The sequence below is a fragment of the Scaptodrosophila lebanonensis genome, unplaced genomic scaffold (assembly GCF_003285725.1).
Source record: "Scaptodrosophila lebanonensis strain 11010-0011.00,11010-0021.00 unplaced genomic scaffold, SlebRS2 tig00000001-arrow-pilon, whole genome shotgun sequence".
In the NCBI taxonomy this organism is placed as follows: Eukaryota; Metazoa; Arthropoda; class Insecta; order Diptera; family Drosophilidae; genus Scaptodrosophila; species Scaptodrosophila lebanonensis.
Window position 1 is genome coordinate 2,956,186 of NW_022060529.1, and position 21,398 is coordinate 2,977,583.

At 37.7% G+C, this 21,398-nt stretch overlaps 1 protein-coding gene across 1 annotated transcript in view; it reads right to left on the reverse strand.

Annotated features, from left to right (window-relative positions):
• LOC115634559 overlaps nt 1-21,398 on the reverse strand; it is a 207,510-nt gene that overhangs the window by 153,624 nt on the left and 32,488 nt on the right. Inside the window, exon 2 of the mRNA XM_030532375.1 lies at nt 987-1,163. Coding sequence (XP_030388235.1) covers nt 987-1,044 — 58 coding nt within the window. The 5' untranslated portion in view covers nt 1,045-1,163. The remainder of the gene's footprint in view (nt 1-986; nt 1,164-21,398) is intronic.

Sequence of the window (21,398 nt, forward strand, 5' to 3'; positions counted from 1 at the left end):
TTAAATAATGTTCGATGTCTAATTTAAAATATTTTGACAGCAATTATGTGATGCGTCTAATTAAGTCCGAATTGTGGCACAGCTGCCGGAAAACAAAATCACACAGAGTTAGACATTTTTTCAAAATTTTTACAAATAATCTGAATCTACTATCTTCCTTTTGCATACGATAGTAATAGTTCAAATTTTTATACCTTGTTCTTGTTCTTGTTTTCATTGAATTTGAGTTTGAAAAATCGAATGTTCAATGGCGTAGGAACTTCACTTCAATTTCTTACTGCAAGCTAAAACCAGTATTAAAATAGTACTAAATAGTATTTAAATTACTAGATAGTATTTAAATAATTTAAAATTGGATGTCCTTCTATTAACAAGCTCATGCAAAATGATATTTCTACTGGACTATTTTTTTTTTTTTTGAGGAACACATTGCGTATACGCTCTGCTGCAAAAAACATCTCTAAAATGTTGAGAAGGCTCAGGAACCATGCTAAGCCCATTGATATGCATAAGACCCTCCAGCGGAGGAAGGAGATGAAGGGTCGTTGTCCAGCAATGCCTGTGCGTTCTTAGCGCTTTCCTTTTTTCTGACATTCTCTGTTTGCAGGTTCAGAGAAGGCGGCAGCTGTTGAGCACCCCAAAACGCACATCAAATAAAAGAAATGGCTTTGTTTGCTGCATGTGGCATAGAATATCAACGCTGATAAAATGGGAAAGAGCACACCCACATGTGTACATACATATATGTATGTGTGCGGCTGTGTGCTGGCGCATAAATAATGTGACCTGCCTGACTGCGATTATCTGTGAACTATTTTTCACACGTTGCCAGCATACAAAGTGGCCATATATACATTTTTTAGCCGTATTATATGAGCTGCGTGACTTGGCCCTGCCACTTGGCGCATTAATTTGGCAATGCTTTGCAGCATTTCCACATAAACACACACACCCACTCAGGTGGATACTTTAATCTTTGTACTTACATTGTACTAAAATAATGAACAATAATATCCAGAGGCGTCGGTCGAATGTCGGTCTCATGACTTCATAACTTCTCCAGGAGTTGTTGTTGTTGGTATGATGGCGGCGTTCTTGAATTTTCAGTTTCAATTTCCCTATTTGGCACACATAACAGTCGGAGGAGAGGAGGATTGAAAAATCTGCAAAGAGACAAAATAAAATGTAATTAAATATCGCCATTTAGGGCAAAGGAGTAAATCGCACAAAGCATTCTAAGCCAATTACAACACAAGCCAGCTCTAAAAGGAAGCCCCACTCAAAACGATTTCACACACACACACACACACACAAATGGAGGGAATGGGGTTACCCATTGTCTGAAATCAAGCATCAAACGTTGCTAAGGTGACCAAATCCGTTGGTCATGGTGTAGGGTAACACAAAAAAATTAGCAACTGTTTGCACATGAAATTAATTAATTTTCAACAAAAACTTTGTTGCATAACGTTAGGCGGATTAACTGGGCAAACACACACACTCACACAATGTGAGGCTGGATGGAGAGACGCTTTTCGACAGCATTTTGTCTGCAATGTTTGAAGTGCAGCGCAAACAAAACGACGAGCCAACGAACGCTGCATACTTTTGTCACAGACTGTGCACGTGTTCCTAAATGTGCATACCCTCGTACGTATGTGTGTGTGTGTATGTAACTTGTGTGTGTGTGTGCCGTGCACACTGCAAAGAGCAAACAAAATTAGCAGTGGCATCAGCAACGGCAGCCAAAGCTTGCGAAGATTTTAACGAATTGACATTTTCCAAAGCTCGAGCCTGTGTCTGGCGCCTGCATCTAGACCATGTCTTATAAATGAGACAATTGAGTTGCCCAGCCAGATTTAAATACGTATATATAGTTGTGTGTGTGTGTGTGTGTGTCCAGGCGATGAACGGCTTAATTTTGTGTGAGGTAAGTGCGGCATAGAGGGACAGATAAAATGTCGGCAGGCAACTAAGCCGCATGTACTTAGAAGCGAATATAAATCTCTACTAACAGGACTAGTCCTGTTACAGAATTTGATCAGAAAAAAACTACATAGATGTGCAATTTCTACTAATTTTGGTTAGCCCACTTGAGGTTTATCTACTTTAGGATAGTTTTTAATTTTTATAGTTTTCGCTTTAAATCAAGCTACGAGTTCACTCGTAGTTGCCATATGTTTTGAAATTTTTGTCATGATCATTCATCTTTTGTTTCAACATTTCTATATTATACGAAGTAAATATATACGAATATTTTACATTTTATTGGCGTTAAAAGGGCTTATATGCTGGTTACAAAGTTAAGTTAAGAACACGCCAGAATTTCTATACATCGTAGTGTAGCTGATCTTTACCTTTTTGTTAATTTAACGCATTTTATATATTTGGGAGAGAACTGTCAATTTGAAAAAATTGAGACAAACAAAATATTCCTTCAGGCTTTCTTATCTCTTAAGTTGAAATTATAATATAATTACATATCTCCATTTTAATTTATAATACATATTATAATATAATCAAAATCATAGTTTTTAAATATATATCTACAGCACTATTTGTTGATTTACTAAATAAAATAAGCAACACAACGTACAATAATTATATAGGTTTATGTATGCAAGCTTGTTGTGCACACCTCAGAGAGTCAAAAAATGCTTAGAGATCCGGCAGATAGTGTCTAGAGAAATATTTAATTGGTTTTCTTTATAGCTCCCAATTTATTCTATCCATTGCCAAGCTCAGCCCCAGTGTGTAGATCCGATTGGGATTTTGCTGAAAATCCTAGTCGACAGAGGCAACGGGATAAGCGGTCGAAAGTCGCTTACATAACAGCAGGAGTAACAAGCGTAGGTCACATGGCAAATCAAAGACATACTCGTACTGTGTGCGGTTGGTTAACTGTGATGGCAACAAATAATGCAACTGCGAACATTTACATGACATAAAGAGCACATAACAACAGCAAAGCAAAGCAAAGCAAAGCGACAACAACAACGGGAACAATGGCCAACATTGGGCCAACATATCACGCGATCAATTTGTCAAACAAGCGCAGAACAGCAACAGCAACAGCAACAACACAAACACAGCATAAATGAAGTAACCACTGACGAACTGAATAAATGACAGCTGGCTGACTCCAATGGTCAGACAAGTAAGTGTCCGGGGGCCGGGGGAGCTGGGCCCGGACCATTGTGGCTAACAAAATTGACAGCAGCGATGTACGCCATTTGACGCACATCATCAATATGTGGCTCCTTGTTGTTGTTGTTGCGGTCGTTGTATGTAGTTGTTGCTATGGTTAGTGTTGTTGCGCTGGGCTTATGACATGTCACACAGCTGTCATTATGCAAGACATGCGAACGAAAACAAGCCCAAACGACAAACTATTACATTTGTTTGCTAGACGACAGGACCGAACCGAACCGAACCGAAGCCGAGCTATAGCCAGAGCCAAACTCAAGCAAGAAGAAAACCTAGAGTCGGGTGACTGGACTGTGACATACTCTGTACATATGTGTAGAATTTAATATTTAATTTAATCTTAAATAAAGATTACAGATTTACAAAAAAAAATAATAATAATAATAAAAATGATAAAACAAATTTTTAATAATTTGGAAACATAATAATATAATAATAAATATGGAGGAAAATTCTGAAATACTGCGCACTTATATAAAACATCTTGGACTAAAATTTGTTGTATCTGCCTCTCATACATAGTCTCCGAGATAAAGATGATTATACGAACGGCGTTGCCAAAAATCTGCTACATATAAGGGGAATATGGGAGTGAATAATAAAAAAATTAAAAATAAATAAAAATACAAACTCCCCCCTTGTACAAGTAGACATATAAGGCAACTGTGTACAAAAATTTGCCTCTGAAATTCAGGTGTTCGTACCGACGGACAGACAGACAAACAGGACTTGATCGACTCGATTTCGAATGCTGATGGAATATATACCTATATAGTTTGTGGGATCTGTTACATTTTCCACTTTTCGCAAACCTAATATACTCTTGAACCTTTTAGGTGCAGAGTATGTATAACAACACAACAACAATTAAAACAACAACAAACAAACGGTACAGCCGGGTCCCTAAGCTTAGCAACGCAGGCTCAACTGTAAATATGTGTCCATGTGTGTGTGTATGTGACCATATTTTAGTTGAAATGTGATCCAAACATACAAATTGTAAGACACACACAAACATAGGACGGATGGTGTGCCTATACATAATTCAGACATATGGCGAGTGTTTGCATAGAAACTGCGCTCAGTTGCCATTAGCTGCAGGTGTTGCTTGCTAGCCCCCTTACCCTACGATGCCGAGCTACCGAGATGTTGGGGGCCGGGGGACTTAGGAAAGGTTAGTTGTGAATTCCTTTTTGCACGTCTTTTTCAACAAGCTGTCGCAATATACGAAATTATGCTCGCCTTCGCTCTAAGTGTCGAAATTTATGAGTAAAAAGTTTAGAGCGTAGCAGTGTGAAAAATATACGCAAAAGGTTTCATATTTGTAAGTGAACTTGTAGTTGGTGCTGAAATCTACTTTAAGGTGAGCTTTTATCATCAAAATAAGTTGACATTTTTAACCTTGAATCTCATGCAATCAACCTGACAGAACAATTTAAAATAGCTCTTGAAACAATTTGCACCTATTCCATTGCTAACTCTATAGCAAGAAAGGGCCTTAATTACACCCTTCAGTCTATTAATTATGCAGGCTTGCAACTTGCTCGGCATCTTAATGAACCATAAAGCACAAAGCTGATAACTAAAAGCGCCAATTAAAACAAAATCTCAGGCATAGAAATGCATTTAATAAAATATTGTCATGTTCACAATTTTAAAGCCACAAGCTTCAGCAACAGCAATAACAACAATTTCATACAAGCGATGGTTTCACTGATGATAATGATGATGATGATAATCTGCATATAGCAACCAATACACATAAACAATAAATGCCAACTATATGTAAATTTTGCCAATTTACCGCAACAATGCAAAACTATCAACCGGATTGAAGGGAATGCCTTTTGGGATGGTTGAAGCTTTTGTTAAGTTGAAAACGTTCTGCACACAAACATTTTTTGGTTAACCGCAAAACAGCAAGCCACACACACACACACATACACACGCACACGCACACATAAGTATATTGATGTACAATTGGATGCAAATTAAATTTAAACAAATAGAGGAACAGACAATAAAAATTGTTGTTGCTTAAATGCAAAACAAAAATCTCATCAAGCATTTTCTAGACGAGTTCATTTCATTTCCAGTTGACAATAATGCCGCTTTAATTTGCATTGCCTGCTTTTAGGCACGAAGGCCAGAAGTTGCTTTATTATCTAGTTAAAACAAAAACCCAAACATGCGAGTGTACATATGTGCATGGAATGTGAAAATAATATTTAACTGCGGTCGTTGCATTGATTGCGCAAATGAAATGGTTTTGTAAATGCCATAAATTTGACAGCACATTCACACAAAAAACATCTGCATTTTTGATCATGATTTATGTGTGTAATTAAATTTTGGTATTTTTATCTTATCTTATTTGAGTTTTAAACCACTTTTAAAGCCACAACTTCAAATAACTTTCAAGTGCTAAGCTTAAAAAAGAACCACAACTCAATAAACCAAAAACAATTGAGCAAATTAAACGAGTCTTCGCTGTAAGAACTACTTAATTTATATTACGGTCTGATCACAAATAAGATTATCAATTCAGCCACAAATTTGATTTTTCGTTCGCTTCCTTTACAAATCGGTATAGTTTTACTTGCTGATGTTTCGATTCATTATAATATTCAATGATATTTCTGTTCACATCAATGTTGCTCGATATTTTGTGTATTTGTATTGTATCATAATTGGATAATTGGGCTAACCTTACCTCTTAATTGAAATAAATTACTTCAGTACAAAATGTATCAGACTTGTATTTCAAAGCAAAATTTTTAAAATTATTTGGAATCAGCCCTGGCACCACTAGACTAATATGTTTAATTCTTAATTTTTTTAACAGATATAATTGTGCTACATACTCGTAAATAATTAAAATTGCTTCAACTTCTTAAGAATACTAAACTGTAAAAACACATTTTATATCGAATTAAGTAGATAGGGTGTTATAAACTGAACTCTTTGTTGTAACTAATAAGAGAAATCAAAATTTATGAGCCCATTTCTTGTAAATAAATGAAATGGCAATTACAATATTAATATTAATTCAGCAAGGCAACTTATTCTTATCTATACTATATTTCTGTACACTTTAAGGATTTAGTTGAGCCACCCTTGCTTCATTTAAATGGCGATTAGGCCCAATGCCTTCACTCAAATGTGTGGCATGTTGCGGTTATCGCTGACACATTTGGCTCTGCCACCAGTCGACCAACGCCAGCAGGTAGCTTACATGGCGCCGTGCCAGCTCACGGATTTCGTATTTCCCTGAGCCAAATCTGTCATGAATTGAAATTGTGCCGATGTGGGCTTTAAAGCGCAATGTTACATTAACGGAGAGCGAAAGTAAACTCAAATCCAATTAATCACAATCCGATATCTGAAAAGAAGCACACAAAAAACTCCCATAGCGCCTACGCATGTCCAAATAAATGAAAAGAAGACGAAGCAAAAACCAGAAGCTAAAGCAAATGCCATTCGAGCTGAATATCAATCAATTACAAGCGAAAGTATTTATCGGACATGCTTATCGGCTACAATAAAAAACCCAAGCCAAGAAATACATACGAGTATACGAGTATGTCTATAAAAAAAGGAGCCCATGACAACAGCAGACACACACACACACACACACACACACACAGATATCATAGACGCGGATGAAGTGAAATTCGATTAAAATTTATCACTAAACGCAAATCGCATAAAAGTAACAGCTGAGGGGCGCGCTATGTACTCGTATGTAGAAAAAGGGGGCCGGCCGGGCAGGAGCCTTTTTGTGAAAACAATAATAAGAAAGAAGAAGAGAGAATTGATGAAGAAGGCGCATCATTAATTTTTGCAGCATTTTCAGCTGCCAGGGCTGTTGGCTCTTTGGTAGCTTGAATTTATCGCCTATTATTATGCAAGGCAAAAACTCATACACAAATAGACAGAAATGATGATGAAGAAGCAGCAGAGGGAGTGACGGTAAAAACGAGGCAGCATTTAAAGCAATGGCTAGGGCTGAATCCTTAACCGCTTCTTCCGCCACTGCCTCAGCCTCTGCCTCAGCCAGTGTCGATGTGTCTGCCACTTCCCGTGCCCCGGCCGTTGGTGAAAGTGTGTGAAAGTCTTTCGCTACCCAATCATTATTCAATATGTTGACTTTTGTGCTTTCGCATTTGTTTCGCTGTACGGCACATAAGTCATGTGTATACGTACGAGTATATACGAGTATAGTATGTGCGATATATGTATGCTATGAGATTGTGTGTGTGTGTGTGTGTGTGTGTGTGCGCATGCAAAAGACAAAGAAAAATTTGTTCAACTGCCGTCGTTGCCTGCGCAGCGCGACGCGTCGATGTGGAAATTGCGATAGTGCGCCTGGCTGAATGGGGCAGGCGTTGATGCTCAGTGGAGGCAGTGGGCAATGGGGAGTGGGACGTGCAACAGTGTAGCAGACAATCGCACCCGCATAACAAAACAATGAAGTGCGGCAACACTGTCGAACTTGTTTAACTTCGCATTTGCTGCCTGGCCTAAGCCCACAAAAAGTGCCAACATCGTCGATACTCGTACCAATGTTTCTTGCATAGGACCTAACAAGTGCCAGCTGGGTCTGGGCGCAGCTTGCCACAGTAGCTGAACCAAAAACTTATTGTTTTTACCTCTAAAACAATTGAAGAAGCGTGCTGCACATTCAGCGGCAATTATATTATTCTAGTCGAACCTAAATGATATGTGATTAAGAACCCAATCGAGTTCAGTTTTAATTCACGCCCTGAAATATTTTGGAGTTGTAGTTGCCTTTTTCTTGGTTATAATGATGACACGAAGACATGGAGCTAGTTTAAAAAGATCACATTTTTTTCAGAATTTTAAATAACAAAATAGAAATTTGAAATCCTCGAATCAAGAACAATTAAATTAAAGTTCCAATATATGAATTATTTCTATTTTTGAATATAATTATGTATAATAAAAATTTTCAAATAGATGAAAAGTCAAAATTAATAAATACAATATTAATCTTTTGTGGCCAATTGCTGTATATTTGAAGCTCACTCTAGCATTCAACAAAAAAATATATAAGTTCACTGCAATATCAATATTTGACAGATGCTATCATTAATGCTAATAAATCGCAATAAAACATGAAATTAAAAATGTTTTTAATTAATCGTGATCAGAGAGTGTTTTGGCATGCGGAGCCACCGCAAGTGGACTAAAGCAAATAGTTGTTATGCCTATGTCTGCTGGTGTTACCATGTAGTAGGATGCGCCCGATTTCATCCTCAATGTTTGCATTGGAAGCTCTACAATACGTGCAAAATAAATAGTTGGTTGCCATAGGTCCACATCGAATTTTAGATTGTCTTGTACAGGAGAAATTTATTTGCCAAAGGCAACTTTGTTCTGGGGCTCAGCAACTAAACCAGCTTTCTTAGCTTGGTATTTGTTTGTATTTGGAATAGATATACTATATATCCGCCATTATATAAATAATTTCAGACCCCTATTACTTAATTACCATAGCAACGTAGCCGTAATCAAATAGTAACGATCCCTTTTGAAAGTCCCTATTGAATCAGAGACAAAACAATTTCTCAACATAACGAAATTCAATAAAAAGTTTATGATGCACCCTTTGTATTCCAATTAAACAGTTTATACGTATTCAGGTCATATTAAAAAATTGCTCCTGCACCCGCAGCTCCTTCAACGCACAGTTCAGGAACATAACAGCGAGGCCTTGTACTGTCATGAAAAATGCATTTTTCAATACAAAATAATAATATATGTAACGCAATAAATTGCGAAATGTAAAAAATTGACGAGCAATACTGTTGAGGGGAGCAAATAGGTGGGGGCGGGATGGGATGGGGCTAGTAGAAAATGTTATAAAATTGTTATCGAGCGCATAATAGCAAATGTTGCAAAATAACTTTTGACAAAGTGCACTCAATATCAAAATGTGTGTGCCACACACAAACACAAAAATATATATATACATGCACACTCACGCACACACACACTCTCAGTCAAATTCACACATACACAATGAAAAATCACAGAATGCAACAAAAGCAGTAACAAGAAAATAAAAGTCAACGAACGAGCGAAAGCGCGCGTATTTTCCACAATTTTTTTCCCACACATAATAGCTGAAGACGGCAGTGGGAAGGGGTGCGGGGAGGAAGTGGCCGAAGGGATTGCAGGGTGGCTCGCATATAAATTGACACAATTCGAACATTGTGCAGGGCTCTCTACAACCAGCAGCACATTGAAAGTCAAGGCAGCAACAAGAGCACAAAATGCTGTATAATGTGGCGCTTGAAAGCATGCAATACCTTCTGATTGTGGCATGGAGGACTCTAGAGATGAGCGAGTGATTGTGGAAACAAACAAAAATAGTAATATATTGTAAAACAAGGACTGTTTTAAACGCCTATTGACATACATATATGGAAGCATATAAATATTGATTCAATTTTAATTTACAGCAGTACTTACATTGAACTCCAATTTTTGAGATTTAAACAAATTAAAAACCCCCTTTTTTTACAGTGCTACACATTGAGACAGAAATATATTGACAGAAATAAATATAATAATTTTTTTGGTTAATTTGCTTAACTTATAACTTTTAATAGAGTAAGTTGGTGCTAAGGTTGATTTTGGGCAACTTTTCGTTTCGAAGATAATTGCAATAACCAAGGTATTCGTACGGGACAAATTCAGAAGTCAGTTCAAACTCCGATTATAGCGAAATATCTAGCAATATGATTAGTTTGCGTTGATGTCTCTTAAAACTAATTTTAATGTTCCCCAAAAAATATCTATAGATTTTCCTTCATGATATTTTTCTGTTTATTTTGTACAGAATCATATCTGTATATAAAAAAAGCTTAGTAAAAATGTTTGTTTGAGTTAACGGAAATACGAGTATATAATGTAGGATTATCACATAATAATATTAAGCTAAACAACAACTAAAGAACAATCTTTGTAATAGTATTAAATGTCATAAATAAAAATAGCATTTACTGCGAAAATAATTATTAAAATTAAATATTAAATATATTTAAGGTAAAATTGAACCATTTCAGATTTTTTTTAGATAAATTAATAAGTAAGCAAATTTCACTTTGTATGTTCTATCAATTGTATAACTTTTTGTTCAGATTATTAAAAAAGGCTAAGGCTAATTAATAGTGCTTTGTAAGTTGGATTTGATTCATTTATATAAAACCTTTAACACAACTTGCAAATATCGTGTAATCAGTATTTTCCTATGTGAGGCTGTGTGATCTGACTTTATATTTCAGATTAGTCACGCACATATCTCTACATAGAATTGCGCCAAACTGATGCATGACAGACAAGATGTCAAAATAGTAGGAAGACTTGAGCAGCTGTGATGGATGAGTGCAGCAAATTAAACTGTTAGCTACATTTTGATGCGCAACTTTAAGGCAAAGCCACAGTCTTAAATCAACAGCACTGAACTCAGCTCAGCTCGACACATAACGCAATTACGTGTGGCAACGAACAGATGCAACATATCGGCACAGACAGACTTCAGTTATGCTCTACAATATGCAACAATTTTCGTAGCCAAAAACAAAAAAGTATGTATATATGTAAAATGTATAAAAAGGAGAGACAAAAAATAAAACAAACACCAAGCGCAAAAATTTCACTCAAGCATGCGGCTGCCTATATGGTTGGCATGCCACACACACACACACACTCGCACACCGAGGCAGACACACACGGAGCCAGGCAAGGGCAAAAAAGGCAGCATAACTGTAGGCGCCATGGCAAACATGCCTTTAACTTTAAATGGGGCTCTGGCAAAAATGCAAGCATGTCGCACACAGACATGCACACACATTTACATATATGTATACATATACACAGAGACAACGCGCTATGTTGCATGCCTGCTTACGCTCAAACAATGGCTTGCATATGTAGCGCCTAAAGTTATGCAATGCTGTAGCATTTTTTTCGGCCATATTAAGCACAAAGCCGCCGCTACATGCCCGTTCGTTGCTGCTGCTGTTGTCGTTGTTGTTGCTATAGTTTTTGTCGCTCGGTGTCTGTGGGCAACTATTAGTTGCACATTGTTGCCCCAATGTGTGAGGCGACAAATTCTCGTGCTCTCTAACACGAATTGCGGTTGCTGGGAATGCAAGTGAGCGGGGGCGATTGCGGAGGAATGTCATGTGTTGACAAGCCGAAAATCGGGTCAGTAGTAAATCAACAGCAAAACAACTCGCAACTTTCATAAAACAATGGCAATCGTTGTTAGTATGCACACACAACACACACACAGGCACGCGTAGACATATACATTGCTGCTAAAAAATTCATGTTGCATGATTTTAGGGCGCTGCGACAATTTGTGCAACAATTGTTGGCCAGCACGTTGATTACAAATCGAAAATGCACGCCCAACTCATATGTGTGCCAAAGAGAGAGAGAGAGAGAGAGAGCTAGACAGATAGAAAGAGAGAGGAGAGAGTGATGGCATGCGATTTGGAAATGCTCGCTATAAATTTTATATTGAATGATAAATGGGAAGTCACTTTCGACGGTTATATATCGTATATGTGCATAGTACATACATGGCAAGGTATGGAAGGTGTTGTTGACGGATTTACGAATTCCATACAAATAGTTATAGATGTGAAATAAAGTCATTATTAATATATATTTTATATATCTGTTCTTCTTTCTGGAGACTGCGATTTAAAAAATAAAATAATTTCAACATATACTTGAATATATAAATATACATGTGTTATAAAGAATGAAAGGGCAGCAAATAAATAAAATAAAAAAAAAATATGTTAAATATACCATTAAATCAATTTAATCGTTATAAAATCCAGCCGATAGTAAGTTTTGACTGAACAGTTGGAAATAAATAAAAATGAATATACATACATATGTAGAAGAGAAGGAATTGCTTTATTATGAAATGAAAATTCGAAGCCGCATATTTATTTATTACCGGTAAATTCTAAGCAGTCTTTTCATTAATGCAGTTTCTGAACACTTTAGCAATATTTTTATATAGCCGTAGTAAATGGCAACAGTGTACAGTGAGCTATCTAGATATCGATTTTCTACGAACCTGTGCAAGTATTTAAAAAACAAAAGCTTAAGGCCTTAGTAGCTATAGCTTACTCCATTAGCTGCTTGCAATTTGTAATTGTAAGTGGAATTTTAATAATAATAATAATTTAAAAAACAAAGATTCTCTAGAAAAAATACAATTGGTATTAAATGAGATAAGACTGCTACCAATAGTCAAATCGATGTTAATGAGTTAAGTATTTTCGTGTATTTTAGTGCTAAGATTTTTCTTGGCAGTCACCCTAACGCACTAGCAAAGCGACTGCTTTCCAGACTTAGTAACAGAAGACTGAAGAGGTGCCAATCCAAAAGATCTCTTATTTTAAATATATTTCATTGAAAAATTATTTAAATAATTGCATGGATTCTTGTACATGTACCCCATTAAAATTCATCTTGCTTCGGTTGCCACAGTAGTAGCAGAATACTGATTTGATAATAAAGTTAAAGTTAAAGATTGACAAGTATGCTTACCGAGCGAGGTATCACTGTATCTTGTGATGAGTAGCAATGATATCGACATTAGCACTCAGTACACTCGGCTTATCAACTTTACAGTGGCAGCGCCTTAAAGCACGGAACAGTTTGTGGAGACTTAACGTCTGTTTGGTAGATATCTGCGCAATAGCACGAACATCTCCCAATAGCACCCACATGCAGTGCATATCAGCGCTTCCGTGCACACTTGAGTTCACACGGCATACACACACACAGACACAGAGAACAGAGCATAAACGTAGTTCTAGCGATTAATCAATAACCACTCAACGTTAAAGAGAGCGCGCAAGTGGCGGGCGTGCGTGTGAATGCAACGCGAAATAATGGACACAAATGATGCCCCTGCCCTCCACACCGCAAAGGAAGGGTGGCGGGCGGCTGCCTGGCCTGTGCGTGCAGGAGTGCATTAAATTTGCTGCAATGACAGCAAAGTGGTTGCCTGCAGGCTACTTTTAGGCGCCTCGCACGCGATTTATAATGAAAACGAGGCCAAATGCGTGTCGGAGGCTGGTAGCCTGCTCACTCATTTCGGCCTGTCGACGACAAGAATTTTGCATTTAGGTTTCGATTAAGTGATACACACACACATACTGCATGTCATATGTATATAGAGAATGGACCGGTTTTTGGTTGTGCTGCGCATTTTGGCACACTCTATGCTATAGCGATTGTGTTTGTGTTTGTGCCTGTCTTTGTGTTCGTTTGTGTGTGCGTGTGTGTTTGCCTGCACATGTTTGTTTGATTGGAAGTCTGTGTGGCCATTGTCATTGAGTGCAATTCCAGGTCAGTTTACATTTGTGGCATGCGCTCGACTCTCAACTCTCGACTGAATGCTCGACTCGCTGCTCGTTTCTCTGCTGGCCGTCGAGGCGATTGCACTCGCATTGTTTGGACAGAGTATACATGAATGTGTGTGTATGTGTGTCTGAGCCTAAAAGCGTTCCCTTTATTGATTGTGTAAATTATGTTGCATGCCCAAAGGCGCGAAAACCTACAAATCGTGCTCAAATGCTTGTTGCCTGGCCATGCAAATAATCATCAACACGCAAAAGTGTGATTTTTATGGTCTCATTTATGTGCGCATATACTCGTATAGGTACGTAACACGAAATTCTTGAAAAGAACAAGCAAAAATTATTGTCATAATAAATTCTCAACATGCCATGCCATGGCACGAGAAAAGGAAGGGGCGAAGAAAGGGCAACAGAAATGGCAAAAAGGTAAACAGTCAAAGAGCAAAGCCAAAACGCTTGACTGACTCACTGACTGACTGGCTGACTGACTAACTGACCGAACTTGCCGCCAGCACCTGAAAGTAGGCAACGAAACACAAATATTCCCGCACACTCACAAACAGAGGGATGAAAGAACACACACACACACACACATAGCGGAAGCCACAGAAACTAACACCAACATGACTTTTGGCAAAAGTTTGCGTGCCAAAATGAAAATAAACCGTAACTGAACAGGGGAGTAACAAAGCACTGTGTACGAGTAGCAAGCCAAAAAGTCACGGTGTAATCTAAAGGCAAAGTGTAGCATACATGTGGGCGCCAGTTGGCAGACAGCCAGCCAGCCATTGAGCCAGTCATACAGTCATACAGTCAACCAGACAGCCAGTCAACCAGCCAGCTCTCAGTCATTCAGTTGCATGTCGCGCTAACTAAACGACAAACATTTAAAAAACATTTGCAGCAAATATGCCACAGGAAATTCTATACCATTGCAAATTGTTTATATCGCAAGCATAATATAAAAACAGTGAGGAAACAACTGAAGACATGTGCAGCAAGTCGAAGTCTAAATTCCCTTCTGCCACATATTGTCTGAGCTACGTTTTTAAAACTCGTTAAACCATGATAAAAACAATATATAGCATGGAAACTAATTTATTTTTAACACATTATAAGGTAAGTAGTAGCCGAGTGAATGAGAAGAAGAATAGCTTGCTTTATTTATATATTTATGTAAAAATCAATAGCAAATCATACCACAACAACTAAAATCTTGAAACATAAAACCGAACTTTATATTGAAGAAATGCAGCTGTATGCTACTAATCTTAAAAGGGTATTTTAGTCGCCAAAAAGCGATTGATTAGTATTGCATTAGTACACGTCTATTTAAGGTTAATAAATTAAATGTAAAGAGTTGTTCCTGCCTAAAGTACTAAGAGATTGATTAGACAAGATTACATGGTAGATTTCATTACAATTAGAACACAGAACGCGAAAAGGAGAGTGAAGTGCAACATTTGAAGTACAGCGCTTCAGATGTAGAGGTCTGAAATTTTCGTGTGGGTCTAAAAGAAGCTACGAAGTTTATTAGATGTTTAAGGTGGCCTCAGGTGATTTATAGTTTTGATGTATAGCGCCTCCACTTTTAAGTAGAATATAGTTAGTTCAATTAAGTTTTCAAATATTTCTCATACCAAAGTTATTTATTGAATAGAAAACTGCATTCTACTGTTTGCTTACAATAATCGCAAACTGTTTTAAGCTTATATGACAGATATTGATGTACCTATATTGAATAATAGTTTCTCGCTTTAGGAACCGTTAGACATAAGATGGAAGGGTAACATAGTCACGAATTATGCCAGAAATTAAAAGCTGTTGAGTGTGATTTCTTCAGAAATTAAAACCTATATCATATTGTCTGTAAATATCCATGAGCTTTAATATTAACAGCCTTCGATTCAATTCACTCCCAAGTCCATTCGACAAGCCCTTTAGTAAAGCGTAAGAGTAGAGTAAGATGATAGAATTGGTAGGTTGATGGGCATATACTCCTACACCGACATGGCATGCCTTGAAGCACAACTGAAATACAGTCAGTCAGTCAGTCAGTGAGTCAGCCAGTCTGTTAGGTGTGTGTTGTCGTGCTTTTTAATAAAGTTAAGTGGATCAGAGTACATGACGGCGACGCTGACAGCGCAACATGGCAACCCTTTTTTATACTCATGTCGTTTTGTTTTCAATTCCATTTCACTTTTTTGTTGTCGCTGAAACCTCTTCGTGGCATACCAAATAAAAATAACAGTCGTGTAAAAGTCGTTTAATTTATTTTTCACAACAAATTGAAGAGTTGCATGGGTCTTTTTTTTGTAAATGCACTCAGTGCTCAAACGCGCGTGCATCGTTTACGCAATGGAACATTCCTTTATGCACACTCTGCCAAAAAGTACGATGACAGCAAAACGTTTAACCTGCCATAAGGGTTAATTTAACCTAAAATGCGTTGCAGCCAAATGTGTGGGCGGACATGGGAGCCGGGGCAACAAGAAAATAAAAAATTTAAGCTTATTAAAAGCTTAGTCATCATTGCCATGCACGAGTATAATATAGTATAGTATAGTGTAGTATGTGGGCGACACAGACAGACAGAGTTCAGTGTTCATTTTAATTAGATAAAATTGCATTTGCATAATTTCAGGCGCTGGACGTCGCACATCAATAAATTTGTGTCGCACAATGGGGCGATGCGCCTAAAAATTAATTTATGCTATTACTAATTAAATGGCTTGCAATGCCGACCGCTGCGCCGGCGCCTAAAACGCAGCTTTACTTTAATTGCATATTTTACGGTGCGCGTGCAAATTGAATTACCAACGCATTTGGGTCGCTCACGTTTTCCGCCGCTATTTGCCAACTAATTAGCCAGTGCATTTGGCGCCGGCCAACTACCAAAAGGGATTCAGGTATTCCAATTTATGTTGCCCCCTCTTTCTTCTTCTTCTTCTTGACTGGTCTTCAAACCCGTTATCGGGCTATGACCTGACGTAACACAGCTCTCCACGCGCCTCTGCTTCGCGCGCGTCGCTTCCAGTTGGTCACTCCGCAGGTAGTAAGTGCGTTCTCTACCTGGTCCTTCCAACGTAGGCAAGGCCTCCCCCGTCGTCGTCTCCCCCCAACATCCGCATCGAGAACTTTTTTCGCTGGAGCGTCTTCTTCCATACGCACGACATGACCTAGCCAGCTTAGCCGCTGGATGTTTATTCGCTTGACTATGTCAATGTCAGCGTAGAGCTCGTACAGTTCGCTGTTCCATCGTATGCGGTAGTCGTCGCCAACGCGTATGGGACCGAAGATCTTCCGAAGCATCTTTCTCTCAAACACTGCAAGAGCTGCTGCATCAGTCTGCGATATCACCCATGCTTCTGCACCATAAAGCAGCACGGGGAGGATGAGGGTCTTGTAGAGCGTTAGCTTGGTTTTTCGGGAAAGGTCTCTGCTACTCAATTGCCTACTGAGGCTGAAGTAGCATCGATTGGCTAGAGTTAATCTCCATTTGATTTCTAGGCTGACATCGTTGGTTGCTGTGACGGTGGTGCCAAGATACATAAAATCTTTCACCATTTCGAAAGTATAGTTTTCCACCGCGATCTGGGAGTCTGGTTGCCCCCTCTTTGGCGGCCTTAAAATTAGATTTGTTGCATACATGGAAATTTGTATGCCAGCATATGAATTTATTTTGTATATCCCAGTGAATGCAGAAGCAGCACGTTTCAATGCCTAAAAGTTTAACGAAATTTGAAGCCTACATACTAGAAATTAATATTTCAATTTGTCTGTAAATAGATGCCAACGCATGAGAAAATGGATAAGGATTTAAGGCTTGTGTTCAGGTTTTTATTGCTATGCTAAGCTGTTTACGGCGTGCTCTAATTTTGTTTACTTTAACCTAATCCAATATTTATAATCAGGTCTAAATTATTTATGTAATAATGCTTTAAATCTAGTTTTGATTGATTCATCAATGTCCCTACTCCCTTTTGACTACATTTTGTTTACAAAGTCCAGATTATGACCAACAAATAGGAGCCACCATGCAAGTAAAACTAAAGAGGTTTGCTTTCGTGGAAATTATTTTATTGACCCATAATGACACAATTAGTTTGGCCAGCACACTAAATTTTAACTAACTTATAACAACAGACACAAGTATACAATTACTCCAATGCAATGCTGGAAGAACCAGCATACAATATAATTTATTTACAAAACTAGCATAGCAATGCATATTATTTGATGACAGCCAACTTTCTTCATATTTTCCTTTTAACATTTTCAAAGTGAGTTAAAAGTTTTAGCAAACAACCCACCATAATTTAACTTCAAGAAACCTGGCCTGAACGTATTTATGATACCAGATTTTAAATGTTATTTAAACGAGAAATCAACTAAGCCTTCTGTCTTGACAAAGAAATCATCTAAGCTCTTGTCCTACTAAGAGCCAGGCACAGCTCAGAAGAGACTTCACGTCCTTCAACTTGTTGGACTTATTGTGACATAAGATAGAATTTTTTGAATGTTATAAAACTTACAGATACTCAAGACCTTAGTCGCAAACTGTTGAATTGAATTGGGATCAGATTAAAATTAGAAATGTTCTTCAGAACTACTTCCACCCGCTAAATAGCAATATTTTGAGGAAACTTAAAAACGTTCTTTTCAGAACGCACACAAATATCTTAATAACCAACGTCTGCAAATGTCAGTGTAATATTTTAAAATGATTGCATTTTCACATAATTAGACCCTTAAACGTGTGCAACAGTTTCTAGTTTTGTATGCAAGCAATTCTCAGTCCTGGACTTCGCCTTTGGCGAGCTAACATGCGGCAATTATGTCAGCTTGTTGCGTGCAACTTTGTGCTGGTTGCATAAAGTTGAACTTAGCGGTACGCTAAACACTTAAGCGTTGGCAATTACGTCGGCAACTAAGTCAAACATTAAATAGAAAAATAGGAAAGCACACAACCTCTTGCTCGACTCTTAAACCTGTCAATTATAACAGTTTAGTAAAGTTTTGCAAAAATTGCGGGCTCACACGCACACACAGGCACTGGCACAGGCACAGCAACACACAGCTCTAATTAAACAATTACCGAGGCGAGTGCCACTTAATTAAATAATTTGCTGCCATGTGGTTGTAAGCCAACAACAGCAGCAAGAAAAGCAAGCAAAGGCACCCATTACAAACACTTACACCTTCATATGTACTATATATATGTGCTATATATATATATATATATATATGTATACATACATTACACACAAACATACACATATGAGAAAACCCTACACTGAAATATGACGTCTCATCAGTGGCAGCTACAACAACAATTACACAAGCGTAAAGCGACAAGCGCGCGCGACTGGCACTGGCGACAGGTGTTTCAACATTTCGAGCGTACCATAAAAATAGCACGCACATAACACGAGCAAGCTCGTGCATGCGCATACATGCAGACTTACTAAAAAACTTACATACGATCAGAAAAAATTGTATGAATTTTTAAAATCATTGTTTTGTTCATGACATACTGATATAAAATCTAAAAAAACACACCATATATACATATATAAATATTTCTACCATTCACTGAAAATTGGAGGGGTATATTGGTTTAATTGTGAACGTTTGTGACCCCCACAACAAATAACATGTTGATAGGTACATTACTTTTTGTGTACTAGCGTCCTGCTCTTGCTTCGCACGGGTATTTTAACAAAAAAATTTTAAAATTATACCCTTTATAACACACACACATACACCCTTAATTTTGCTATGAGTTACTAAGAAGAAGTGAAATTTATTTTGGATATTATTATTTTAGTGATTTTTTGTTCGTATTTAGATTTTTTTTTTTTGTTATTCTTTATTAGATCAGAGGTTCTCTGTAAAAGATATTGGATGTTGATGCTAATTCAAATGCTTGGCCTTGGGACTACCGGAAATTGAAGCCATATAAATGATCAAATGGGATCATCGGTGTGCTTGGTATCCTCGACCAGTTGCTGGGCCGTTGATAATAGTTGCTACACTTAAATTGTCCTGCAATTCCTTAATAAGCAGTCTCGTCCCATTCCACATGCTTGGAAGGCTTTAATTTCTCAATTGCAATTCCGAATTTTACCGTCAATTCATGTGGCGGCAGTCTAGAAGGGCTTAGTTAATTTAAATGTCTTCAATATTAATCATGGTGTCGATCGATTTGTAATTTTTTTTTTTTTTTGGCTGGGGGCTTTTGAATATATTGCCTTAATATTTAAAGTGGCAATGTTTCGAGGATGATTATGGACTAACACTTTTAGTTACATTATTGGCGTTTTAGTAAGGATTCCATTCCTTTTTTTTTTGCAAATATAATATAGCCCATGTTCACCGTCGATAGTGTAGCTTCCCAACAGTGAAAGAATCCATTAAATCGGTCCAGTAGATTCGGAGCCTTTTCAATTCAAACAAACAAACAAACAATCAAATCCTTCCCCTTTATAATATTAGTATAGATTATAGATATACTGTACACACGCTCTTGATATGTATACCAGAGATTCCTGACTACAACATGTGCATGGCTTTATCAGAACGCTATGGTGAATAGCCCAAGAAATGTCAAAAACACACGTTTCTTAACTGCAAGTCCGTAGAAGCGATTTTATATTTAATAATACAACAAATCCAGAACAATTCTTATAGAAATTTGAAACAATTTTTTCTCCAAGTGTGCGTTTATGTGTGTACGTAGAATATGTTTTTTTTTTTTTTGGTCATGCACACACAAATGAAATTATGACATATTTGAATATAACGCACACGGCAACAGGCTGGCCCCACACTCACAGACACACACCCACACTCACACAAACAAACACAAAACATTGCCTAAATGTGCGGCCGCCATGAAAGCCAACTTCCGTCTCCCATTTTGTTTAACGAATCCGCCACCTGCTTCCCACAACACCACAGCCTTAAGAGCTGCAGAAAGTCGTTGCGTTTAACCTGCGCTGCGTGTGAATAAATAAATGTATGTGCTATGTACGAGTAAATGTGTGTGTGTTTAATTTACAGTTTAGCGGCAAAAACGGTTTGTCGGCTTACATGGCAAACTTTTATGTAAGCGTCAACGTTGTGGGGTCAAGCGTCGTGAGGCACGTCGCGTGCTATTTTAATTATGTGACAACATACTGTGCCGCTTTTGTCCACTCATTCATACGCACGTGCAACGAGAGAGAGCGAGCGAAGACGCAATGCAATACTAGGGGCAATTATATTGCAACGTACTTAACTCTTGAACAGCACAACTCAGAATCTCAAAAGTAAGATAAAAAGGTATTGGATGAAATAAGCAAAGTCGAATATGAATACAATACAATAATACATCGATTCCACCAAAATATTTGCCCTTGCAATCTGAGGGATAGAAGGAATAAATAGTATGGTTCTGCTGGTATCACTTTTTCACATTTGATTACACAGTTGACCAAGCTAGACATTGATATTGAATCCAAAGGAGTAAACTGATGGAAGCTAAGACTATTCAATATTCAAACAAACCGCCTTTTCAAACAGATGATCAAGTATGCAATTTCTACTTTATCTAAGGAACTTGCTGTCACACAAAACTCGACAAGAATGGACAGCCGAAGAGATACTAGAAAATATTTTTATATCTACGGAGTACAAGTAAAATATGAAAAAAAAACCGACCACTTACCCCGCGATAAATATTAATATGATTCTAAATTAAACGAATCCTGTTCAGGAACATAA